The 27819-nt window shown below is 41.3% G+C and overlaps 1 protein-coding gene across 5 annotated transcripts in view; it reads left to right on the top strand.

Annotated features, from left to right (window-relative positions):
• Nucleotides 1–27819, top strand: part of Graf (GTPase regulator associated with FAK) — a 256594-nt gene that overhangs the window by 84241 nt on the left and 144534 nt on the right. For 4 of the 5 annotated variants that reach the window (XM_033383662.1, XM_033383661.1, XM_033383664.1 and 1 more), the window contains 2 exons: nt 7716–7787; nt 7845–7896. In XM_033383662.1, the coding sequence (XP_033239553.1) occupies nt 7716–7787; nt 7845–7896 (124 nt within the window). Of the gene's footprint in view, nt 1–1754; nt 1806–7715; nt 7788–7844; nt 7897–27819 lie in introns of those variants that run through there. The other variant, XM_033383663.1, reaches the window with a different exon arrangement.

Genomic DNA, 27819 nt, shown 5'->3' with positions numbered 1-27819 from the left:
GCAGACCCGAAGGTGTGGGAAGCGGCCGCGGAGTTCGCCTCTAGCGTGATGCGAACGCTTAGGTCCTTGGAGAGAAGGCGGAAGGAGCAGACGGAGTAGGAGTCCACGCCACTGCGAAGCAATGCTTTGCGGCAGTACCGCAGTCCGCGGGGCCCCTAGTCCCAACATACTCTTGTCCGTTAAATATAAATTGTATAGTATATATTATAGAGCAAATAAATAAGTATATGAATATCATATATATATATGATATATATGAAATATATGAAAAAAAAAACCACAAATCTAATATACCCCAATACTCATTTTGAGTATCGGGTATAAAAAACTTTTTTTAAGTGCCATCTCCAAATGAATTACAGTTGCGAGGCATGCCGTGCGGTTGAGAAAGATATGGTAACTTTTTCGAAGCAGTCGCGGAGTGGCTTTTAAGAGCTGACCGTTGGTTTCGAGAACCAATTAGATAGGCTCTTAGCCATGGAGTCCTACTTTACTTTACTTTAAGTACTACTACTTTTACTTACTTCAGCAACTGCTGAATGGAGTCGCCTAGGCAAAAAAAGTAACACTAACTCCGACCACTTAAAGTGTAGCAGCTGATTTCGTTTGCCAATCCAAGGGCAACGACAGCGATATAGATTTGGAAACCGAATTCATCGCCTCGGAGAACATGCAGCCGGAAACGTCGATAGCGTCTATTTCGATCTCACCAGTAAACAGACGTTCCGGACCTCCGGAACTGATGATGGTCCCACCAAAACGACAAGTTTGTGTCTCACGGCTGGCCCCTGTCCTCACATCTAATGATGTAACTGCTTTTATTTACAGCTAAATAAATAGTGTCGGGTTAGAGGTGGAGAAATACTATTAATCTTATGCCAGCGAGATGGCGTCTGTTATGTTAAGCGTCTCCCCAACTCATTTTGACACCATTTTTTCTGACAAAACCATAAAACTAACCTTCCTCCTATTAAATTACCAAACTTTTAGAGACTTACGCAGTAAGCTTAACACCCTTTTACCGAGACCTATCTAAAACCGGACGTTCTTAGTTCCGAAGTGTTGTCAGGTCGGTACACAATTTTTAGAAATGATCGTTCGTCTCACGTCCAAACACTTCACAGTGCAGGTTTAACAAGAACTGGAACAATAAAAGGCACAAACATTTTTTACAATGCTCTTGGCACATTTTTGGATTCTTGTGTCCGGTTTTCTTGTCCGATTAGATCTGAGAAGCCTCCTTTCAAATTTAGAAATAGCCCCATTATATTTATTTTTTGACCAGACCAAAAATGCATTTTTAGCTAAATTTAATAATTTCATACATTTGAGCACGATACATACATATGTACTTATTATTTTGGCCAGTAGGGTATGTTCTTTGAATCATTTATTACTAAAGTCTAAAAGCAGATTCTATGCCTTGGAGCATATGGCATAACTGATACTGGGACCCAAATCGTATAAAAACATATTGACAGACATTATGCAACCAAATGCTGAGGAAAACATGCTCTTGAAATGGGTCTTTCCACTAGACAATGACCCAAAGCACACCTGAAAACTGGTCAAGGCTTGATTTAAGGGGAACAAGGTAAACGTCAATCTCATGACATAAACTCAATTTAAAATCTATGGGGATAAATACGACAGCCAACAAATTTGGGAAGTTTGTACAAAAAAAACATGGTATGAAATGTCAGTGGAGGCTTGCAGCAAATTCATTGCTAGTATGCCAAAAAGAATCAACTAAATCACAAAAGATAAGGATGGCTATACCGTTTACTAGCGTACGATTACTAATAGTAAGAAAATAATTTTAAAATGTTGGTACACTTTGAGTTTTTGGCCTTGAAGAATTTCTGTTCTTATTATTTTGACCACCCCTTGTTTATGTTTTTTATATTTATAATCTGCTGTCAGTGAGAAAACTAAATGTGAATTGCATTTTTTCTCTACATTTATTAAAAAAGTATTACGTGACATGAAGAAAGCTCATGAGCGTGTACTTATTTTTTTGTCCAGTAGTAGTGTATATAAACAAATTCTCGGGAAAATGTAGAGATATATTTTTGTAAAGTCCAATCAAAGTTAAAACAGCCAAAATTGTCGTTAGTTTGCAAAACTAGTTTTTCGATAGAACTGCCTATGCAACTGATCATATTTTTGAAAAGTTTTCCTAAGAAGGAATACACCTTATAAAAAATACCATAAACAGAATTATACGTTACATAGTTTACTTTTTTCCACCTGAAACATGCAGTATGCGAATGAAATTTTAGCACAGTTTTAAATAATTTAAAACTTAGAGTGCTCATATCTTCTAAATTAATAGTCCGTTGAAAATTCGATTGAAGGGATTGAACGTAGAAATGACCAAGATTTTGGAACTCGATGATACTTCACAGTAAACCCGAAGTCGCCCGTGTCTGCCTGCCAACACATATCGAGAATCTTCTGTTCATACTAATTCCATCCGACGCTCACAGCGCGTCCTGGTGGGCCCAATGCCGACTCCAGAATAGGTGAGTTGAAAACTGAAATCCACCATATGTATCTCCTTCACTCGGGTATATACACTGATGGCTTCGCTCTTGGTAGCAAAGCTGTGCTTTCACATAAGTCATCCACATAATGAATGTCCATGATGGCCGTGACTGCTCTTAAATCCGAATGTGAAAACTTCAGAATTCGTAGTCTTTACGCTTGGCGAGCAAGCTCTGTCAGATGTCTGTCATCGCCATTTCTCCACAGAACGTTGGGAGTATCTGTCTTCGGGTCGGGTCAGAACATGATGGAACATCTCCTTGATGCCACCACAGACTCCAACGGCACCTTGTCTAAAATGAAAGAGCACAGCTGGCAAGAGTTTATAATGTTGAGGTCCCTTGGTTAGCACCGAATCTAGCAATTTTCCTCCAACTCTGGCTGCAGAGTTAAAAACCAGCCGTATCTTACTCGGCTTGTTCGGGTTTTCGACTCCAAAGTGTGGCAAGTACCATAGCCTGTCGCTTTCCACTGGAACCTCGTTGATATTCGGACGTTGACATGCATCTTACAAGAGGCGATGCAATTACTGCACCGTCAAGTGGCCCGTGCGACATCAGCAGAAGGCTGTTAAGCGCGCGGATCCCAGGCAAAACCCAGCCCTCCCCCGCCCAACCGACCGAGGGGCGCTGCCGCATGACGCGCGGTGCGTAGCCGAACCAAACGCGTACATACAAGAAAGACTAATATTCGAGGAAAATTTGCACTACACTTACTAAGAAACTAAACATGCATTTAAAATACATTTACGAATACCACTACACATACCACTGTGAGGATTAGTAATTTAATAAGAGGAAGAGAATTAGTGGTGGATATAATATGGTAGAGGGAATTATAATCCGACCATAAGACCCTAAACGGTTCATGCAAGGAATAATTCGATCTACAAAGTGGAAGGAACAACGGTATAAAATTTCTAGTAAGTCCAATAGGAATCGTGAAGTTTATGCGGCTCAACAGATCAGGGCTGTCTATGTCACCCCCGATCAAGTTGTGCATAAATATCACACCAAGCATTTTTCTACGGTTAACTAAGGATGGGAGGTTTACTAATAGTAGTCTACTAGAGTAAGATGGGAGTCTTACACCCGCATATCAGTTAAGGCCCCGCAGAGCAAAGAGTAAAAAGTTTTTCTGTACTGATTCTATACGGTCGTGTTGTACTTTTTATTGAGGGCACCATACACAGGAGCCGTATTCTAAAATCGGACGAACTAGCGATGTATACAGAGTCTTTCTTGTATAGGGGTCGTCAAATTCCTTTGACCACCTCTTTATAAACCCAAGCACGCCCGTGGCCTTATTTACCATGGTCGAAATGTGTTTAGAAAACTTCAGCTTGGCGTCTAGTATAACAGCAAGATCATCCAGGGTACTTCTCTCAAGAGAACCATCACATAGGGTATATGGGCTAGAACGATGAAATGTCACAACTTTACATTTTGAGGCATTAAGGTGTAACAACTTTGCACAGCTACATGACTGAAAGTTATTGAGATCGTATTGCAAGCGAAAATGAAATGAAATGTCCTTATACTGGATACAGAGCTTAACATCATCCGCATACATAAGTACTCGAGAGTATGTTAATACCGAAGAAAAGTCATTAATAAAGAGTACGAAGAGTAAGGGGACTAGGTGACTGCCCTATGGTACTCCCGAAGAAACCTTTACTGGTGAGGAGAGGGAGTCAAAGGTCAAGTTTATGTTCTAAAAGGGAATGGTTTACAGAGTCCAATGCTTTGAAAGCCTTTAATAATGAAAGAGGTAAACTCTAACAAGTTTGTGGTGGTTGATCGCCGCCTTATAAATCCATGCTAAGTTGGAGATATAAGTGACTTGCAGAGATGGGGCAAGTGAGGTGTTAAAACCTTCTCAAACATTTTAGGAATAGCTGATTTTATGGAAAGGAATTATAAACGATTCCTTCCAGATCGTGGGGAAGCAAGAAGAATCAATGGACAGGCTGAATAGTTTAAGCAAGGTTCCACACAGTGCCTCGGCGCAGTACCTGAGTACACAACCTGGAGCCCCGTCTGGACCCGATGAAAACACCGGCTTAACTAGTCGAAGATCATGAAGTAAAGAATATTCATTTAACAAGGGACTGAAAATGCCGTTCGGCCTCGGTCAACCGTATGGGTACGGATGACCAGAGTAGCTTTCCTCAGTGAAGGTGGTTTGGAAAAATTGAGCCAAAAGATCGGCGATTGCCTCATCATTATTTGCCGACGTATTACGAAATAATAGCGAGGATGGGTGTGCTGCCGTTCTACGCTTACTGTTTACGAAGCAGTAAAACTGTTTAGGGTCCTGAGAAAAACGTATCCTGAATCGAGATAGGTAGTTCTTATAGCAGTGAGCATTAAAAACTGAAAAGTTTGACCGAGCTATTACATAACGAGAGTGAGAAGTAGGAGAGCCCACTTCTTGAAATTTTTTATAAAGTCTTGATTTTAAGTTTTTTAGACTGGATAACTCTTTGGTAAACCAAGGGGGCTTTCCAGATCTAATCGGACAAGAAAGCGGGACACAAGAATCAAAAAAAGTGCCAAGAGCATTGTAAAAAATGTTTCTGCCTTTTATGACATCAGTGCACAAGTACAAAGCGGACCAATCAAAATCCCTAATGAGGTTATTAAGTTTCGCAAACTCGGCATTACGAAAGCAACGGACACGTTCAGGTAGCCTACTCGACCGATCCAATATAGCTGGTCCTATATCTAGCGACACTTCGAAAGTAGGATGGTAGGCGTCTTCAGGTATGGTGAGTGGAAGGGCTCGGGTTAACAACACTATGGTCGGATCCGATACAAAGCACAAATCAAGCAATCGACCCAAGGAATTTTTCACATGGTTGACTTGAGACAGGGACAGGTCAAGCAAGCCGTCAACAAAGTCATGTCGTGACATGGGCACTAGGTTACTAGACTCTTTTACCGAAGACCAAACAGTTCCTGGCAAGTTGAAGTCACCAAGAAATATCATATGGTCTTTATCAGATAGCGAGGAAGATACAGCGGTTAATGCGGACAAGTGTTGCGCATAAATTGAAGTTTCCGAAGAAGGTGGAATATACGAGCAAGTAATGAATATATCAAAAGCGAGAATAATCACGTTTACACACAGGAATTCCAGTTCCTGTTGAACTTGGACTGTGAATTTTTCCGTCGGGAAGTTAGAGTCCACTGCAATCAGAACCCCTCCTGCACGTCGAGACGAACGGTCTTGCCTAAAAGTTGTGTACCGGCTTGTTAAAACCTCGGAACTAAGCATATCCGGCTTTAACCAGGTTTCGGTAAGCACAACACTATCCCGGAAAAGAATGCTGAGCTTACTACGCAAGACTCTAACATTCTGATACGTTACTAAAAGAGAAGTTAGTTTGGGGGGCCTATTGTTCTTCTTAGCCTTAAACTCCTTCACCACCAAATGCTCCGGCCAAAATTTGGCGGAGCAAATGGTGTCAAATTGAGTTGGGGAGATGCTTATCTTAAACGAGACTATTTCCCTGGCATAAGAGAAGTTGAATTTCTCCACCTTTAACCCCACGGCTTTTATTTTGCTTTGAATGAAAGCAATTACATCATTAGATGTAAGGTCAGGGGTGGAACTCCCACCAGTGGTTCAGTCACCACAGGCCTAGTACCTGTGGTGGCAATATCCGGAGGTCCGGAAAGTGGTGGGATCGGGATAGACGAGACAACTAGCGAACTTGTGGACACCACGGACACGGACGCTGCAGACGTACTTGGCTGCACATTCTCCGAGGCGATGAATTCGGTTACCAAATCTCCATCGCCAGCAGCTGTCGTTGCCCTTGGAGTGGCAAACGAGATCAACTGCTGCACACTTGGAGTGGTCGGAGTCAGTTTTTCGGCGGCGCACGGCTGAGTGACGGTTGGCACTTGCAGATCCCGCGGAGTGACCTTTTTACGCCTCGGAGACTCATTCAGAAGTTGCAGACTGCCAAATTGAGACTTCATGGCTAGGAGCCGATGGTATTGCTTTTTAAAGCCAACGGTCTGCTCCTTAAAGCCCTTCCGCGTCTGCCTCATAAAAGCCACCATATCATTCTCCACCGCACGGCATGCCTCGCAACTGTAATTCAACCTATTACTTTGGAGATGGCATCACCCACGAGCTACCGCAGAGCCAGCAGGCTGATCATGAGTGATCTCTTTGCGACAAGTTTTTTTTAGCACATAAAACAGAAAACTCCTTAATAAAAATAATAAAATAAAATCGAATAATATTTCAAAAAAAATTAACTATCAGACCAGTGTACCAAACCAGGCAAACGCTAATAGGAGGAGAGCAGTTGCAGCAGCAGCTAATGAGAGAAAGTGAGAGCTACTGAACAGAAAGTTACGAGAGCGAGAGAGAAAGAACAGTATTTCAAGTTTAGGTGATAGGGAGAGAGCGATACTACAACAAAAGCTACAAGACGAGAGCGGGCTGTAATGCAATATAGTGTGTACTCACGGCAGCAGCACAAACACGACAAGCCGACGCCGAAAAATAAATAGTTTAATAATATTTTAAAACAAAACAAAAGGCATGCACTCGCGGAGTAGAATAGAATTCCAGATTGTAGGCTGGTTAGGAAAAATGTGGAGCGCAAAACAAAAACGCGTCTGATCACTACGAAAGAGAACGACGAATTCCAGACGTCGAGCGTATCCCTTAGACACGTAATCCTTGATGATCATAGTGTATTCCTGTCCGAATGGCCCGTCGCGCTTCATCTTCTCGACATTTACCAACCGTTTTTACGCCATATCATAGCTTCATGGCAGCAAAATGTGGCCATCCTTCACTAGTAGTCCTGTCTGGTAACGTTGGCTAGGAGCCAATTCCGCGGTGAAGGCATGTTTGATTTCCCGCTTACCGGCCCAACGACACCCAGCTCTTTTTCTGATAGATTCAAGGCTTTACAATATTTGAATGAGATATATTTTTTTATGGTGTGGCTATTTTTTAATTTTTAAAAACTGGTATTTTTTAAGGTTTGTTTAGAGTTGGGCCTTTTTTTCCTTCTAACTTAAGAATCTTACATCTACATAGTTGTATTGAACTTTGCAATTCTAAAAAGCTGATAAATGCATTTCTTAATCGGACCAAGTAATCCGAAATAATTTATTATGTTTATTTTTGGCTTTCAGACCCGCGAAAATTTTGAAGAAGCTCGTGAAAAAGTAACAGAACTAAAAACCAAGTACATGGAAAAGCGCACGGTAATTAAATAAGATAAACTGATAGTATCATATAAAAAAATCTCTTCTCATTTACAGAAGCCTGAGGAGTTATTTACCAAACGTGGTTATCTATTTTTAATGGAAAAAAGTGAGTAAATAGAGTAAAATGTAAATTACAATACCCTCAATCTAGAGGTTGGGATGATACAATGGATCTAGTGGAAACAGACAAATGTATAGAAATGCGGTTAATGCGGCCTAACTTCATCAACCATAAAATGCTCATCTGTTGTTTTACGACATATGGTACAACTTTGAGTGAAAACAAATTCTAACCCAGTAGAGCCGGCATGATATTCCAGTTCTCGGCGTGCTTGATTTGCCAAATTCGTTAAACTCGGCATATGTTGTGTTCATTAGGAACAAGTCCCGAACAGCCTCCATGCTAAGTCGCCAGTATCTCGAGGTTAATAACTTTTAATTTCAATCTTTTGTATGCGATACACCAAAATTGATACGTTTAATGAATATGCCTGTTTTTTCGGAGATAATACCTTCTTTCACTGTGGGAAGGATCACCAAATCGATATCGAGAATTCCTTTGGGTTTCGCTTTTAGTTAATATCTAATAAAATCAGCCAAACTCTTAACTCGGTTTCAAAATTGTGCAACTTCGGTCCCTAACCGGTGCTTCTGAGCTTTATTTTCCCATTTTCCTGTGTCTTCTCGTCGGTGGTCATTTTGTCAAATTTTTTTGTTCTAGTGAACGACTATGATTTATTACTTACTATTACACCGTTTTAAAAGTTTTATTTTTATTTGATTTGTATTCTGGCTTCGACTACGTCCAAATACAATGAACGCGGCTATAGTCTGCATGCATAATCATAACACCGACGTCATAGACTTACAACCAATCTATGCAGTTGTAATCCTATACGTTGTCCTGCTGTGTCAATCCGCTTGAAGACTTCCGGTAGTTTTTAGCTAAAATCGTTTTCCTTAAAAATAATGTGCTTAAGAATTTAATAATTTGATTTACCTGCATTTTTGTCTGCAGCCCTTCGCTGACGCTTTAAATTGAGTCATACAAATTGTGGACCTATTTCAGGCTGAGGTAAGCTCAGTCACGTCCAGGAGTCAATCCATAAAAAATTTGTAGAAATGGATGGAACCTTAAGGGCGGCGTCGGGGGGCGGCCTATCGTAGAGAGGTGGATCGGGGCTGGAGTGAACGTCGCTCGTCGTGCATACGAAACGGCGTGCGTGGACTCGGGGTGTTTTAGTGTCGGTGCCTCGGCTAGTTGGAGTGAACTTACGCAATCGGGTGTTTACTTGAATAATTTGGCACTTTATTATAATTCTTAGCACTTTAAATAAACTTAGTTTAATTGGTCGCCGGTGTCTCTTGTAAGTTCCGGGTACAACGTCTGTACTCCGAACCAGGTTTTTCTGCGTAAGTTCTGGTACAACGCCCGTACTCTGAGCCGGCTTTCTGCGTAAGTTTCGGTACAACGTCCGTACCGTGAGCCGGATTTCTGCGTAAGTTGTTCTTTAGTTCTCGTCGCCGTCTTTTTATAGGCCCGTATTGCTGGGTCTGCGGGTTTGAAAATGCACTTCCGCGTCGGAGTGCACTTTGCCGTTCTTGGTGATCGTCGCAGATTTTCGCGGCGTCAACTTTCCGCAGTCGATGAACCCGGAAGACCGCACTTGGCCGATGGCTTGGCCTGGAGTGGGGAAAGTCCGCCTGACCTGATGTCTTTGGTCAGCGTTATGGAGTTGGCGCGTGTGGTCGGTGGTTGCGTGCGGAGAGGAGGCGTTGGTTGTGGGGTTAGGTGCGATGCGCTCATTATAAGTCGGGGGACGGATTGTATCGAAACCTTTTAGGTTCGTTACAAAATGCTAAATTTTGTTGTGCCCTCATAGCTAGGAGCAGCAGGTGCAGATGTTGCGATTACAAGAGCGCCCACTTCCAATTGACGCTAACGATTTTCTAGGAGCTCACGGATTTTAACATCGATTGTTACGCCCTCCAATGAAACTTTGGAAAACTTTCCAAGATAGCTGCATTTCAGATTTCCATCCATCAATCCCTCAACCCACAGCCCCAATCCCAGGATTAAGTAATGGATATTTTATCTAATATATAATTCTGAGCGATCGTTGTATAGGGGAATATCCGCCAAAAGGTCCACCAAGCCAAAAAAGTTAACTAGTTTACCCGATTGACTGACATATAACGTGAGGTTGGCTGTTTATGTCTCAATTTTTGTTTTTGATAAGTAAGAGAGAAGTCACAGTGTTGATTGGTAAACTTTATCAGTTAATTAAGTACATAAATACATTATGTATTATATCTCGATCTTGCATATTTGCATATTTTTGAAGAGTTTAGATACAAAAAATTCTAATGAAACCAAGGTTCGTTTCATGAAAAGTAGAGTTAAAAACGATATGCATATTTGCATGAAATGCATATGTATAATATATTAATCAAATAAAAAAATAATATAAAAGCGATTTAGAAGGTGGTATACGTATTAAAATTGTATTAACTATTGTCTGTTATTAAACTAGAGCAAATGATACTTAATACATACGATATTTTATAGGTTTAAAAGTTATTCAAAATAATTTGTATTGTAATAAATAATTATAATGCTCTCTAAATTATTAAATAAGAGTCTCTGACGCTTCTCTCCAAAAGTCATTTTGTACGCGGAAAAGCTTCTTTCAACGTCCCAGGAAGTAATTGGAGCAAAATTATATTTAATTATATTTCCATTTGGGACTGGTTTAATTGCAGAAAAATCTTCAGCATTAAGTAATAATATAATATTTATTTTTGGAATGATCTTTAAATCTGTTTTTTTTTAATTGCTTCAAATTTCTGTTTAAAATCCATTCCAAAACAGTTCTAATGGTAGCCCTTCGCTTAAAGGGATATTATTATTTCGGCAACTCTTTTGAAATTCGATTTTATATACATATTTAAAATTCCGATATAGGTGGGGATTTTCTACCAGCTTTTTTCCAGCTTGATAGATTCAGCATCTTCTGAGTTCACTTCACTTCAGACGACTGTAGAAAATTAAAACGAACGCGCAAATCAATCGCTCAGAATAACACCAGCGATCAAGCAGATAAAACTTTACAGTGACAAACATGTTACAGAGAGGCTTCGCATAACGAAGTTGCACTTTTTTTTGGCTACACTTTGTGCCTAGCACATAAAGCTTTGCTTTGGTTTGCGATAACAATAAAGCACTATATGGTTGAGTGTTGTATAAGGGAAAGTAGTACATGCTTCTCGTTGCTGATTATTTCAAACCAAGAAAAATATTCTTCTGTATTGCTCGCACTTTAACGGGTGGATCGGTGGATACAAATGCTTCCAAAATGTGGGAAAGATGGCGAAATAAAAGGCCAGCTGATTTCTAGACTCTACAGGAAACTCCAAATGATTTTGCAATACAGCTGTCCGTTGCTTTTCCGTTAATTGTAGTAATTATTGTCTGATTAAAAATCGTATATAGGGCCACGTGAATACCAAAATCGTTTGAAAGCGGCGATAAATGCGGGAGTCGTCAAATCGCTGATGACCCCGATATGCTTTGCTTTGGTGGTGAGACATACAAAAATAGCTAACCAAGCTTTGCCAATCTTTGGTGTCCGACCTGCTGATGTATTAATGGTAACTAGTTCAGCTTAATCCAATTCGTCAAGAAAGGGCGTGTAGCGAATCAGCTTGGATTTTTGCGAGAGTGGTCCGTGCTCAGCTGTTTGTATATATAGATCTTGCATGTTGAAGCTCCCATGACGATAAAAACGATGACAGGCGGCTCTTACAAAGATGATATACTAAGCGAAAGTAGTATCAACGTGTCCGCAAGAGATGTTACCAAGAGGAAGCCTTGTTATTCATACATGAAAGATTTCCTTCATCGGAAATTGATACTTGACCCTTACTTTCATGCGCGCAGCTTCTTCAGTGGACAGTGCCAACTATGCCTTGGCAAGTGGCCAAGTTGAACGTGATTTGGAAGCCATTTCATGACAATTGATGATCTACGATGTCTCTCGGCAGTAGTCCTCGGGATTCGCAGTCGCCGGGATAGTCACCGGTGTCAAAATGTTGCGAACAGGTACGTGGGCAAGCTTCCAGAATCTTTGCAGTGCGGTTCCAAACATAAGTGTTCCAAGTCCGAGGGGGCTGATGACAGCCAGTGCAGCACAATTTCGCAATCAAATCAACAGGAAATAACTGCTTGACCAGAGACATCAATTTGGAAACGTAGATGGGTTGCATTCAATTCGAGTCGCGGTATGGGCTAAATAATTATGATTGCCCGTGACAATAAAAAAGGCGTCTATTCGGCACAGTGGGTGCATCCTGAATTGTTGACAAGACTCAAGGGCATCACAACGTGAAAAAAGAAAGACGAAAAGGTACTTTTTGGGTTCATTTCTTCAAGGTCTAGTTTTAAGAGCAGGATATGGATCAGTCACAAATCGCGACTGTCGCATTTAAGCGCGTTTAGAGCCGGTATACTCTCTTTGGCGATGTCGACTATCTTACGTAATTCAGCGATGTTGGAACCTTTTGAAGTTGGTACAGAGAAAAAATTAAGGTGGAACGTTCAATCAAATGCAATTTTAAGTTAAAACGCTTTTCTATCCTCTCCCATGCGCTCTGGTAGTTGTCCTCAGGTTTGGAAATATTTTTAATCAGAAGCTTGCATCTCCTAGATATGACTTCTAATAATCAAACTTTTGCCAGAAAGACTACTCTTCTTGCTGACTGAACCAGAGAACGTAGGAATGCGTAATTTGTCAAAACGGAACTCTGCGGGACCGCAGAATCCCGAATCTTCTCCAGAAGTTGGGCTTGTCCGTCAAATAAACGTTCCACAGTGTTCGATAGAGGTAGATTTGGGTTGTCGCAAAAGGGCGGTACGAAACTAGAATTTTCGACTAACTCAACTCCACGAAAAGAAGTCGAGTAAAAGGCAATTAGAATACGTGGGCTGACTTGTATGTCTATATGTATATTTTTTGGCCAGCTCATGCTTATAAATCTTTCTTTTACGATCGCGTTATCTTATCTGCGTTATTCGTCGCATTATCCAATATCTCCAATATTTGACTCGATCAGCTTAGTTCAACTTTTGCCACTGTGAAGGACTGGTAAAACGAATTCAGTAATGTACGTAGTAATGAATTTGCTGTAGAACGAATCTAGTAAAGGTCGCCCAAATATGGTTGCTTTACGAAAAAATTTATGCTGTGTTGGATTGGTTATTGCAATATCGTCATATGATATACCATGTCAGTGAGATAGAGTCACTGTTTCGCAATAGAGGAAGAGATACATTTAACATTGTATTTCTGTTTATACAATGTTAAATGTATCTCTTTCACGAAGAATTTTTTTCATAATATACAGCATAATTCGACACTCACACAAAAAAAACTCTTGTCAATAAATGCGAAGAAATTTTTTTTATCACGGTATTTTAATTATTGAATCTTCTCTTTTGCAGACTAACGTCAAGTAAGCAAATCCAAATCTAATAAATTGATTTTATTAATTACAAATAATTATTTAGAGTACGCCCTTAAATATAATTGCTGGATGGGGAGGTCTCTTCACCGGAGTCGTGTATGGCTAATGTGCCAAGTTAAAGATTATGCAAGCATATTAGGATGGGCCATAAATTTGAAATTTCTACATTTAACTCTATGAATATTTTCATTCCGTATAAACCATGGGGCCCTAGCGAGTGTTCTCAGTATCTTCGATTGAGTTCTTGCTTTATTTCTAGATTACTAATGCAAGCGTTTGCCCGTAGTTCGGAGCCATATGTCCAAATTGGTTTGATAGCTGCATTGTACTAAAGTTCTTTTGTATTCCAGTTTAATCTTTTATTAGTTTTAAATTTCAGTAGATTTCTCTTCGCTTCGATGTGTTTAAGCCAAGTGAGCCGTCTATCCAAATGGACACCAAGGTACATATGATACTTCGGTGGTTTGTGGAATGTTGATGTTGTTCAGAGACACTGTTGGGCAAGATTTTCCAAGGAAACGAGATGAGATGATAAGTGTTCCGTTGCTCTTGAAGAGCACTTGGAGCGACTGAGGATGTCAGTATCATCAGCGAATGTCGAAGTTGTTGTAAGTCTGTTTGTCCATATATCTGCTTATAAATAATATACAATTGTCCGAGCACACTATCCTGGTTTACACCAACTTCAATTGGTTGATATTCAGAGAGAAAATCTGTGCATCTTAATGTGAAACTTGTGAATGTGATACTTCTTCGCTGTAGGTATGACTCCAATATTTTATTGGTGTTCTGTGGAAGTAATATTCTGATTTTTTTAATAAAGCCATCCAGCTAAATGCGGTCGAAAGCTTGGCCGACATCTAAGAAGACAGTGGAGCAATATTCTCGTCTGTCAAATGCATTTCGTATCTCAGAGGTTCCATGTTTTTGCGGAATCCAAATTGTGCATTTGGATTTCACTGTTGATGTGTAGGTGTTGCTTGATGTGATTCAGGCGCAGATTTTTAAATACTTTTGATAGGCACGTTAGGAAACTGATAGGTCTATATGATGATGACTGGGACTTGTCCCATCCGGCTTTATTGATCATTGTTAGACAGATTTTCTCCATTGTTAAGGATCGTAGCCCCATTTCATCATTCTGTTGGACAATATGGTGAGAAAATATATTGCACAGCTTGGCAATTTTATGATAATTTTAGGGGAGATGAAGTCGTGGGCCTGCTTTGAGGTTTGGTCCTTAATGACTCTTGTCATTTCTCCTTAAGATTTTTGGTTGGTAGGCGCATAAAGCTATTTGTTGCTGAATGTGGTTTGAAGGCGTTTTCTACGTGTCCGCTGCTTTCGTAAAGCCGAGTTTGCGAAGCTTAATAACCTAATTAGGGATTTTCAGTTCTTAATGCTCAATGCTATAAGAACTACATATCTCGTTGCAGGATACGTTTTTCTCAGGACCCTAAACAGTTTTACTGCTTCGTAAACAGTAAGCGTGGAACGTCCGCACACCCATCCTCGCTATCATTTTGTAATACGTCGGCAAATAATGATCAGGCAATTGCCGATCTTTTTGCCCAGTTTTTCCAAACCACCTATTCTGAGGAAAGCTACTCTGGTCAACCGTACCCATACGGATTACCGAGGTCGAACGGCATTTTCAGTCCCTTGTTAAATGAATATTCCCTACTTCATGATCTTCGACTAGTTAAGCCGGTGTTTTCATCGGGTCCAGACGGGGTTCCAGGTTGTGTACTCAGGTACTGCGCCGAGGCTCTGTGTGGACCATTGCTTAAACTATTCACCCTGTCCATTGATTCCTCTTGCTTCCCCCCATTCTGGAAGGAATCGTTTATAATTCCTCTCCATAAAGTCTGATGCAAAAAATTATAGAGGTATAGCAAAGTTGTCCGCTATTTCCAAATTTTTTGAGAAGGTTTTAACTCCGAACTTGTAACATCTCTGCAAGTCACTTATATCTCCAACTCAGCATGGATTTATAAGGCGGCGATCAACCACCACGAACTTGTTAGAGTTTACCTCTTTCATTATTAAAGGCTTTCAAGGTAACTTACAGACGGATGTTATTTACACCGACTTTAGTAAAGCATTCGACTCTGTAAACCATTCCCTCTTAGCACATAAACTGGACCTTTTAGGGTTTCCGCCCAACCTCCTGGGATGGATTTCTAGCTATCTTTGTTCCAGGTCTCAAAGAGTTATCTTCAAAAACTCTCTCTCTTCACCAGTAAAGGTTTCTTCGGGAGTACCACAGGGCAGCCATGTAGGCCCCTTACTCTTCACACTCTTTATTAATGACTTGCCTTCAGTATTAACATACTCTCGAGTACTTATGTATGCGGATGATGTTAAACTACAAGGACATTTCATTTCATTCTCGCTTGCAATCCGATCTCAATAGCTTTCAGTCATGGTGTTGTGCAAACTTGTTACACCTTAATGCCTCGAAATGCAAAGTTATGACATTTCATCGTTCTAGCCCTTTGTTGGCTCCCTACACCCTATTTGCTGGTTCTCTTGAAAGATTTACCCTGGTGGATGATCTGGGTGTTATGTTGGACCCCAAGTTAAAGTTTTCCGAACACATTTCTACCATGGTAAATAAGGCCATGGGCGTGCTTGGGTTTATAAAGAGGTGGTCAAAGGAATTTGACGACCCCTATATAACAAAGACTCTCTATACCTCGCTTGTTCGTCCGATCTTAGAATACGGCTCCTGTGTATGGTGCCCTCAGTACAAAGTACACCAGGACCGTATAGCATCAGTACAGAAAAACTTTTTACTCTTTGCTCTGCGGGGCCTTAACTGGGATGCGGGTGTAAGACTCCCATCTTACTCTAGTAGACTACTATTAGTAAACCTCCCATCCTTAGTTAACCGTAGAAAAATGCTTGGTGTGATATTTATACTAGAAATTTTATACCGTTGTTCCTTCCACTTTGTAGATCGAATTATTCCTTGCATGAACCGTTTAGGGTCTTATGCTCGGATTATAATTCCCTCTACCATATTATATCCAACACTAATTCTCTTCCTCTTATAAAATTATTAATCCTTACACACCTTTCTATTAATTAGTAACTGTAGTGGTATTTGTATTTTGATTGCATGCTTAGTTTCTTAGTAAGTTTAGTGCTAATTTTCCTCGAATGTTAGTCTAATAGCTATCTTTCTTGCATGTTCGCGTTTGGTTCGGCTACGCACCGCGCGTCATGCGGCAGCGCCCCTCGGTCGGTTGGGCGGGAGGAGGGCTGCGTTTTGCCTGGGATCCGCGCGTAACAGCCTTCTGCTGGTTTCACACGGGCCACTTGACGGTGCAGTAACTGCATCGCCTCTTGAAAGATGCAGTCATTGCATGTCAACGTCCAAATAAACGGACACACGCCTGATTTAGCTTTCCACAGGGGGGAATCGTTTGCTATTAGGAGAGGATTGCTCCATAGTTTATTTGAGTAGTGGTTGGCTATTTTAACCGGTCCTTCGAGGTAGGTAATCTATGGTCTTGCCTTTCTCGCAGAAGGCTTATCTTATCTTACAGCAGCTCTTCAATATGCCTAGGAACACGACTGCTGTTGTGAATTTTAATACCTGTTATTATTGGAGTGGAGTGTTTTGCAGCCAGTGACATTACAGCCAATAATGCTTCAACTCAGCTTTTTATGTCATCTTTACAGTCATCAATATGGGAACTTCTATATTTCTTGTAAATGAGCTAATCTGATTTGCTAGAAGTAAGAAAGTGTGGGCGTTTTGAGAACTGTGGTTGGTCATAAACGTGAAATTGGCGAGTGATCCAATGATAGATCTGTGCAGTGTTCTAAACGAATCTGAGCCTGCGTCACTCTTCTTGTAATAGTAAAATTAAAACTAAGAAGTGCGGTGGGCACTACACTGCGGCTAGGCTTAAGTAACCGCTTTGAGTTTCGATATGAATTGATGTTGCCTGTAGATAAGTTACAGATCATGCCTGATGGGAAGCTTGATCAGAAGTCCAGTATCTCCATAAGCCTTAAAATCGGGATGGTTTGTCGGATAGAAGTTGTAGCGTAAATGTCGTGTTGATCGAGGAACTGCAAGAGCTCGCATTTCTGCTGTGAAATGCCATTCACATTCTAGAAAGATATATTTAGAGAAACTGTTTAAGCAGATTTCTGTTTGATTAAGAGCTACCAGAGGTGATTTTGATTGCGCATAAGTTAATGCATCGTTTGTTGTATTGCTACCGTTGTATTTGCTATAGTTACCAGCATTGATTCATATAGTTAATTTCTGTAGTGTTTTGTTGAAGTTTTGGCTTAGAGACTGAGGCGTACGACTCGTTGGTGTAACTTAACTCCTCAGCAAAATAAACTCCTGGGGTCGTAGTTGATAGTATATACAAGTTTTTTCGGATGACTGGGCGTTTGCGTTTGTGTGATTCCCCAACGGATATTGGCATTGCGTGAACTTTTTTTTTACCTATAAGCATAATATCCGGAGTCAGTTCTACCTTGAACATTGGTTGGCGAATTTTATTATTTTATACCCGATACTCAAAATGAGTTGGGGTATATTAGATTTGTGGTGAAAATGCATGTGTGTAACGTCCAGAAGGAATCGTTTCCGACTCCATAAACTATATATATTCTTGATCAGCATCAATAGCCGAGTCGATTGAGCCCTGTCTGTCTGTCCGTCCATATCAGCGCCTAATGCTCAAAGACGCAACTAGTGCAATGCTCTAGTGCAACGACATTTTATATCCGGACTTCTGTGATATGTCTCTGTTACGAGAATATTTCAAACTTTGCCCCGCCCACTTTCGCCTCCACAAAGGGCGAAAATCGGTGGCATCCACCATTTCAAAGATACAAGGAAACTGAAAAAGGCAGGATCGGATGATTATATGTTCTAGAGTGTAAAATCTGATCCAGATCGTATCATTTTTAGAGCCAAAAGGAACAAATCTATTTGCAGTGGCTACGCAGCGTCACGCTCAGACTGATTTTCTGTCTCTCTTGCACGCACTCTTTGTCGTGTTCGTCATTGAGCGAATCTATTGCTCGTTAGCGCTTTATTTAGCACAGGGTTTCCAGATTTTTTGGTTATTTTGGGTGCACTATTTTTCTTAGTTTCTTGAGGGCTCAATTTTCTTTTTATTTGCAAATAGCGATCGATCCCAGTCTGTTTTGTTGGGAGAGTGGGAAATTGTCGCAAGTTGAGTCTCAACGCTCGAGAAACTGCCGTTATTTTTGTTGTTGTCGCTGCTTAAGAAGAAAGCGGAGAAAGAGCGTTTGCTTTTGCACGTTGCGATATAAAAACACGTATAATGTTGTTGACGATCGATGTAAAAATCGGCCTGACGATCGGTGTAAAACCGAGCTGACGATCGATGTAAAAATCGACCTGACGATCGGTCCAAAAACCGAGCTGACAATCTGTGTGAAAACCGACCCGGCGATCGGTGTAAAAACCGAGCTTCTGAACAAATACAGTCATGGTTACTCCAGCTACATTTTTAACATCGTAAAAAGTAACGAATCATATGAACACATCATATATCAGTATATATGATTAATGATCATATATATGAACTTAAGCCCGACCAAAAAAATCTATTGACGTTAGGAGTGTTTTAAAGCAAAACGAATACCGAAAAAATTTTCGTAAGAAACCTATTTTAAAACAAATGGTCGCCTTTTTTTATATTTTTATTTACGCTTATTTATTTGAAAAGCTGATAAGTGCAGTTGTAAATCGGACCCAAATATTTTATAACTTCAACTTACCGTCTGAAAAACATTAAATCTTCAATTTCAAATGTGATAACATCACATTAATACCATATTTTTGAGAGATATGTATTTCCTTCTGAGTGCCAAAAAAACTACAAAAATAGGTTAAACCATTTCAAGATCGGTTTTTATCTTACTGCGGTAAATTTTTAAAAATTTTTTTATATTTAAATTTAAATTTAAATTATTAAATTTAAAAAATTTGCAATCTTATTTTGTTGATCTTTAGGCTATCTTTGATCTTGTAGGCTACGAATAAATGCCGCGCTTGTATCACGCGAAGCGGCGGTCCAGTGCTATGTATTATACGTAGAGAACAGATATACAATTATAGGGATAGTAAGAATTTAATGAATACAAGCGATGCAAATATTTAGATAAGTTTGGCGTCAAATCCGTAAATTATAGCCGGTGGTTCAGTCTAACGTAAGCCTTTTTAGATATACGTTTTTTAGTGAGGTCTAAAAGGAGTGAGGATACCAAATTTGTTTACTCTAGCCTTAATGGTCTCTGAGATTTGTGGATGCGCCAGATTTTCGCCCTTTGCGGGGGCGGAAGGGGGTGTGGCGAAATTTTGACACGAAACGGTCAAAGTCCGATATCACAGGATACCAAATGTGGATACCAAATTTGGTTGGATACCAAATTTGTGGATACCAAATTTGGTTGCTCTAGCTCTTATGGGTTCTGAGATCCTTGAACTCATATTTTGCAATTGGCAAAACCGACCATGAAACCTCTGTGTTAGAGAGAGACAGAGCGAGAAAGAATGAAATTGTTTTCTTGATTCTGGCTATAATAATTTTACGATCTGGCTCAGATTTTACACTCTAGAAGATAAAGTCATCCTCTACGATTCTACATTTCTATTTCCTCGTATCTTTGAAATTGTGGATGACACAGATTTTCGCCTGTCGTGGGGGCGGAAGTGGACGGGGAAAGTTTCGAAACATACTTGTAGCAGTGACATATCACAGAAGTCCGGATATAAAACGTCGTTGCTCTAGCTCTTAGTCTTTGAGAACTAGGCGCTGATAGGGACGGACAGACGGACGGACGGACAGACAGACAGACTGCTGATCAAGAATATATATACACTTTATGGGGTCGGAAACGATTCCTTCTGGACACACATCCTCTTTTACCACAAATCTAATATACCCCAATACTGGCTCTCCTCCGGCAGACGCCGCTAATATTGAACAACACTACAAAGAGTGCGTGCGAGAGAGACAGAAAATCAGTATGAGCGTGACGTCGGGCGCTGCGTAGCCAGTGCAAATTGCGTTGTTCCTTTTGGCTATAAAATTATCTGATCTGATCCAGATTCAGCAATCTGATAGATATGATCATTATCTTTGATTCTGCGTTTTTAGTTTTCTCGTATCCTCAATATTGTGGATGCAACAGTTTTTCGTCCTTTGCGGGGGCGGAACAGGAGTGCGGTTATCAAATTTGGTTACTCTAGCCTTAATAGTCTCTGAGATTTGTGGATGCCCTAGATTTTCGTCCTTTGCGGGGCGGAAGGGGGTGAGGCGAAATATTGACACGAAATGGCTATTAAAATAGTTCAATGCAATATGAATCAATGTATCCAAGTGACGCATTTACCGCATAACTCCAAGAATATAATCTACCCAAAATCGTACAAGGGATACTTTAAAAACCACGAAAACATAACTACAGCAAAGCCACATTCCGCATAATCAAATCACTATTAACTCCTTTATCCTCTGCAACGCATTGCAGCTAGATTTAAATCCAAAGATCTCAATCAAGTCAAGTGTTATATTCCTCCTAGTCAGAGCTTCGCGGAAGGCGAACTTCTAGTCCTCTCAACCAAAATGTCGATGCCTCTTATCCTCTCTGGAGACCTAAACTCTTGGGCCCCACTATTGGGGTTCGGCTGCAGCGAATTCCCGTGGGAAACAAATTTAAAGCTTTCTCTCTAAGCAAACTTTACCATCCTAAATTACGCAGTATGAGCCAGATGAAATGAAATCAACCCCCAAATACAAAACTGACAAAGCTGACTGGGACAAATTCTACCACCTACTCACGCCATTCAAGTCATTACAAAACATCCTTAACATTAACAAAGAAGTTTCTATAATGACCAAAGCTATAAGGAATGCAGCTAACATGCCTATTCCTCAAACTAAGCGTATTGTGCACAAAGCCAATATAGTTTGGTGGAACGCCACTCTCACTAAACTACGCGAGCACAAGCAAACACTATGGTCAGAGTTCAAGTTTAGCGAAACGACCCAAAATCTTGTGGCATATAAGAAAACTAAAGCTTTATTCAAAAGAGAAGATAAAGCCTCCAAGCCACCTCCTTAACCACCTCACAAGCCACTCCCCATATCTTCTACCAAAAAAAATCTGGGCCTACGTCAAAACTCTAACTGGCAAACGTAGAATTCTAAAGAATTCAGCTAAACATGTTAAGCACATCTATAACTGCATTTTAAACAACGGGATCTACCCCCACACTTGGTCAGTAGCATTTTTTTGTTGCTTTGCTCAATCAAACTCTTTGAAAAAATTGTAGCACGCAGACTAATGTGGTATTTGGACAGGAACAATCTTCTATCCCCAGCCAAGTTGCATTTCAAAGCAAGCACAGCACTGTTGACTCTCTTCTGAAAATCAAACATTTCGTGTCAGACTCCCTTTCCTCTAAAAACCACGTTTCTTTGCTAGGTAGGGATTTCGAAAGGGCTTTCGATCGCGTAGGCGTTCACGTCGTCCTTGATCAGCTTGAACTTTGGGGATTGGGTCCTAAGGCCTTTAATGCAGTGAAGGGCTTTATGACTCGTCGCTCCTTCAGAGTTCGAGTCAACAATACTCTCTCTCTCCCAATTTCACTTCACAGTGGCATCCCACAAGGTCCCCTGTTTCCGTCTTATTGTTTATAATTGCGTTCGACAAACTTAGTAAAATAATTATTAGGTATAAAAACATTAGTTTAACAGTTTATGCAGACGACGCAATCATCTACACTAAGATAAAAAACACAAACTCTGTACATATTTGTTTTAAAAAAATACTTAAAGATATTCAGGAGTGGGGAAACTTGTCGGGTGCCACACTATCCACCAACAAATGTAAAATACTGCATATTTGCAGAAAACATCAGTGCTCGTCGAGAAACAATGATCTTAGTTTTAAGAATACGACAATTCAATCTGTAGAGAACTTGAAAATTCTTGGAAATGTTTTCGATAATAAATTTAACTTTAAAGAACACTGTCTACAATTAAGATTACAATTAGAATCTAGACTTAACATCGTTCGATTTCTAAGCTCAAAATTTTTAGATGTCCATGCTAATACGTTAATATATATCATAAGAGCTCTTATCCTTGCAAAAATCGTCTACGGACTTCCGATATTCGGATGGAGCGCAGTTGCAAATTTAAAAAAAAATCCAAACACCGTACCAATGCTGCGGCTAACACTCTCGTCATCAGCCAACGGGCTACTCAACAAATATTTCATGCCATTTCAGTGCCATAAATGCCAAACATAAACACAAAGTACCCTTAACCATACGACGCTGCGTCATGCTCTGGAAACAACACAAAATACAACCCCCAGGAAAACCAGGCAGCTACGCAGTACGTCTTTCAATCTCCAACTTCACCAACTCAAAAAAGGAAATACTATGAGCGGAGTTTTCCGAAAGCTCTTCTTAGAAGAGTTTTCGAAAAGGAGTAAGTCTTACGGGCTATTTACCGATGTATCAAAAAACATCTCTGCCGTGGTTAACAGCGATTACTTACGGTTACTTCCTGATTATTGAAGCTGTAAAAAATGTAAACTGCCACAATAAAATAATTGCCGAGATTCGAAACCTGTACATTCAATATCCAAAAAAGCCCAGTCATCAGGGTATCCAAGGTAATGAGTATGCGGACTTAGCTGCAAATCACGTCTCAAAGGCCCCAACTTTACTACATACTCCCACTGAGAAAAATGATATAAAAAGGCTCATCACCCAGGTCTCAACCCAAAGACACTCTGAAGATTGGAACCAAATCCCCCACCGATACAAGATGTTCCACCCGAGTGGTTCACCCACGATCTATCCACCAAAATGTATAAAATCCAAATGGACCAAATGGACTCATGAACAGCTGTTAACCGGCAAAACCGCACAACGTTGTCCCTGTGGGGACACTCTCAGTGGATCACCTTTTAGATGTTTATAATGGAACAATTAAAGGCATTGGTAAAAGCCCGGGGCAGACTCAAGGCCATTATCACACGCGCATTGGCCTGGGCTGAACGGGAGGAACCAGCTACAACGGCGGAGGTCACCTCACGGATGGAACTGCTCCAATCGGCTTGGAAAGAGTTCTCACAACTTGGAGATTCCATAGCCCTTCTATGTATCTAAAGTATCTATTGGCACATGCAATGATTTTGGAGAAAAAGGGGTTAGTACAACCAACTACAACTGCAACGATCAACGAGATGGCAGCAGAGAGCTTCATCTAAACAACGACACAGCACTCCGCCTGCTACAACAACAACAACAGCTATTTGAACAGTTAGCTGCAAACCAGAACACGACGAACATGTCTATGCGTGCTGCGAGAGGGTCGAGTTTAGAGGCGCGGTGAATTCGAATTCTGCAAGTCTGCAGTCTGAAGGGAAAATAGTAACTCACGGGGACAAATCAACGAGGGGGAACGTTGTGAGTTGCTGCGGACACCGCAACTCTAAAGTTATACCCGATACTAAGTCAGTATGGCTCTCCTCCGGCAGACGCCGCTAATATTAAACGACACGACAAAGAGTGCGTGCGAGAGAAACAGAAAATCGGTCTGAGCGTGACGTCGGACGCTGCGTAGCCAGTGCAAATTGAGTTGTTCCTTTTGGCTATAAAAATGATCTGATCTGATCCAGTTTCAGCAATCTAATAGATATGATCATTATCTATGATTCTGCGTTTTTAGTTTTCTCGTATCCTCATTATTGTGGATGCAACAACTTTTCGTCCTTTGCGGCGGCGGAAGGTGGTGTGGCGAAATTTTGACACGAAACGGTCAAGGTCCGATATCACAGGAGTGTGGATACCAAATTTGGTTGCTCTGGCTCTTATAGGTTCTGAGATCCTTGAACTCATATTTTGCAATTGGCAAAACCGACCATGAAACCTGTGTGTTAGAGAGAGACAGAGCGAGAAAGAATGAAATTGTTTTCTTGATTCTGGCTATAATAATTATACGATCTGGTTCAGATTTTGCACTCTAGAAGATACAGTCATCTTCTACGATTCTGCGTTTTTAGTTTTCTCGTATGGTCGAAATTGTGGATGCCACAGATTTTCGCCCTTTGTGGGGGCGGAAGTGGGCGGGGCAAAGTTTTGAAATATTCTTGTAGCAGTGACATATCACAGAAGTCTGGATCCAAAACATCGTTGTTCTAGCTCTTATAGTCTTTGAGCACTAGGCGCTGAAGGGGACGGACAGACAGACGGCCGGACAGACAGACATGGCTCAATCGACTCGGCTATTGATGCTTTATGGGGCGGAAACGATTCCTTCTGGATGTTACACACATCCACTTTTACCACAAATCTAATATACCCCAATACTCATTTTGAGTATCGGGTATAAAAAAGTTCACACACTCGATGGTGGCAGTCGAAGGCAGCAACTGCACCAAATGCCATTCGACAGAACATATTCTGTATGGCTGTCCGCAATTTTTGGATAAGACATGTTTGCAAAGGCGATCTTTTGTAAAAGATAAAAATCTATGCTATAGTTTGAAGCCTGGTCATTTGAGCAACAAGTGTAAATAAAAATACACATGTAAACAATGCAAAGGTCATCACCATTCACTACTCCATTTACCAGATATTACATCGGGTATTATCGGGACCTTTGCGCAAAGAAAAGGGGAGAATCAGAGCAATTCAAACGCGCATTATAACACTTCAGTGACTTCAAGTCACATTGCCCAAGCAGAGGGCACACCATCGATTGTATGTGCACAAGGCACTGCACAATCTACTCAAGCAAACGTTTTGGGAGTTGGAGAACGTCGACAGCACGACCAAACTTGAACCCGAAGATGAACAGGTCGAGAAACACTTTCTCACCACACACACTCGCGATGAAAATGGGAAGTATATCGTGGAGCTTCCATTCCACACCACACACCCTGAATTTGGAGATACTCTACAAGGCGCTCTCAAGCGTTTCAAAACGGTTGAACGTCGCTTGCAACAGAATGAGCAGCTACGAATACAATACATACATTTCATGCGAGAATATCAGACTTTGGGACACATGCGATAACTGCCAACGGAAAAAATCACCTCTGGGCAACATTTCTACATGCCACACCAACCTGTGTTGGGTCGAAAACTACTCGGAGTACTCTGAGTAGTTTTCGACGGGTCATTCCGCGACGCCAATGGTAAGACTTTGAATGACACTCTCTTTACAGGGCCGAGCATTCAACGCGATCTGTTTGCTGTGTTTTTGCGCTTCAGAATGTACAAATTCGTATTCTCAGCGGATATTGTGAAAATGTTCCGCCAAATATGGGTCTGCAATAAGCATCGAGATTTTCAGAGAATCGTTTGGAGGGATGATCCAACCGATCCAATCAAGCACTTTCAACTATGTACCGTCACCTAAGGAACTCCATGTGCGCCATTCCTAGCGATTCGGGTGTTGCAACAACTGGCTTCGGATCATCATCATGAATTTCCGAATGCTGCGAAATTCCTACTGGAAGATTTCTACGTTGACGATGTTCTTACTGGATCAAACAGTGAGGATGAGCTACTGCGGAACCGGAATGAACTTATACAACTAATGTCCTGCGCCAAGATAGAGCTCGGGAAATGGGTATCCAATAATTGGCGGACAATTGGCTGAAGTGGCGAGCTGACCTCGACACATTGCAGAAGTTTCAACTACCACGTTTGGTTGTCAACGACGCAGACAACATCGAGTTGCACGGATTCTCCGATGCTTCTATCAAGGCATACGCTGCTGTAGTTTGAAGCAGAGTAATACACGACGACGGCTCTGTGTCCGTATCTTTAGTGGCTGCAAAGACAAGGGTGGCTCTACTCAAGCAGCAATCCTTGCCACGCCTGAAGCTTTGCGGAGCACTTCTTCTGAGCCAACTCATACGATCAATTAAGGCTGGATTACGACACAGAGATACAACTGTATTTGCATGGTACGACTCTACAAGTGTTTTATCGTGGCTATCATATGAACCAGCCCAGCTGAAGACGTTTGTTGGGAATCGAAGCTCGGAAATTCTGGATTCCATTTCATGCCATGCTTGGCGTCATGTGAACTCAAAAACAAACCCAGCTGACTGTGCGTCCAGAGGGCTCATGGCTGCCAACCATATCGGCTGTGGTGGACTGGTCCTTCATGGCTACGTGACAACGATCAATTCTTGGTAAGGTTGAACAACTCAAAGTTTTACGTTACTCTTTCAGAAACTGGCATACAAAACGAAATCAAAACCAATTGTTTTTCTACATTGGCCGAATCAAAATTGGATAATCCACTGGAAGAACTAATAGCCCGAGTCTCCTCCTGGCGGAAGCTTTTGCACACTATTGGCTATGTCCTTCGCTTCATCCAACGCACAAAACATGCATCTCCCAATGAGGAGCTCCCACGACAGGAGCTCCCAATCTCTAACATTGCATGAGATCAGGACTGCACGGATTCTGTGTTTGCGTTACGCGCAAACCTGCTTTCAAGATGACTACCAATTGCTACTTGTCAAGAAGCCATTACGGAGCCGATCGCAGCTTGTGAAACTGTCACCAATCAGTGACAAAGAAAATCTACTCAGGGTCGGACGATTGCATCACTCTCAATTGCCAAAAGAGGCGAAACATCCAGTTTTGCTGTCAAAGACTCATCGCATCACGAAACTGATCTTGGAACAAGAGCACCGGGTCAACCTCCACCCTGGTGTTTCTGCACTCTTCGAAATTGTTCGGCAAAGGTTCTGGATATTTGGCGCACGTAACCTCGTACGCAAAATCACGCACGAATGTTTGGCTTGCTTTCAACAAAGACAGCATACATCACAGCAACGAATGGCTGAGCATTCGTATCACACAAGCACTGTCATTTGTCAACACCGGTTGCGACTATGCTGGGCCAATCCTTCTCAAGGATGGCGAGGTTCGCAAACCACGTACAAGCAAGGGCTATATATGCCTATTCGTTTGCCTGGTCACATCGGCAATACATTTGGAGCTTGTCACGGATTTCACCACTGAAACGTTCCTGGCTGCACTGCGGCGCTTCATATCTCTACGTGGCAAGTGTGCCAAAATCTACAGTGACAACGGCACAAATTTCAGCGGCGCGAAACGCTCACTCGATGAAATGCAAACCCTACTGGCGTCACAGCAACACACCGACCTGGTTTCTCATACCCAGGCGGATGACGGCATACAATGGGTATTCATTCCGCCTGGTTCATCTCATTGGGGTGGAAAATTGGAATCGGCAGTTCGATCGGTTAAACTGCACCTTTGACGAGTCGTCGGAACCTCAATGCTTACATTTGAGCAGATGCGTACCCTACTTGCGCAATTCAGCGCAGTGGTCAACTGACGTCCTCTATGCTACACACCGGGTACTGAGGTCAACTATTTATCGCCGGCTCACTTCTTAATTGGACGTCCATTCACCGCCATACAACG

Source organism: Drosophila pseudoobscura, chromosome X (assembly GCF_009870125.1).
Source record: "Drosophila pseudoobscura strain MV-25-SWS-2005 chromosome X, UCI_Dpse_MV25, whole genome shotgun sequence".
Lineage (NCBI taxonomy): Eukaryota > Metazoa > Arthropoda > Insecta > Diptera > Drosophilidae > Drosophila > Drosophila pseudoobscura.
The sequence above is the reverse complement of the archived record's forward strand: the minus strand, read 5'-3'. Positions and strand labels throughout refer to the sequence as shown.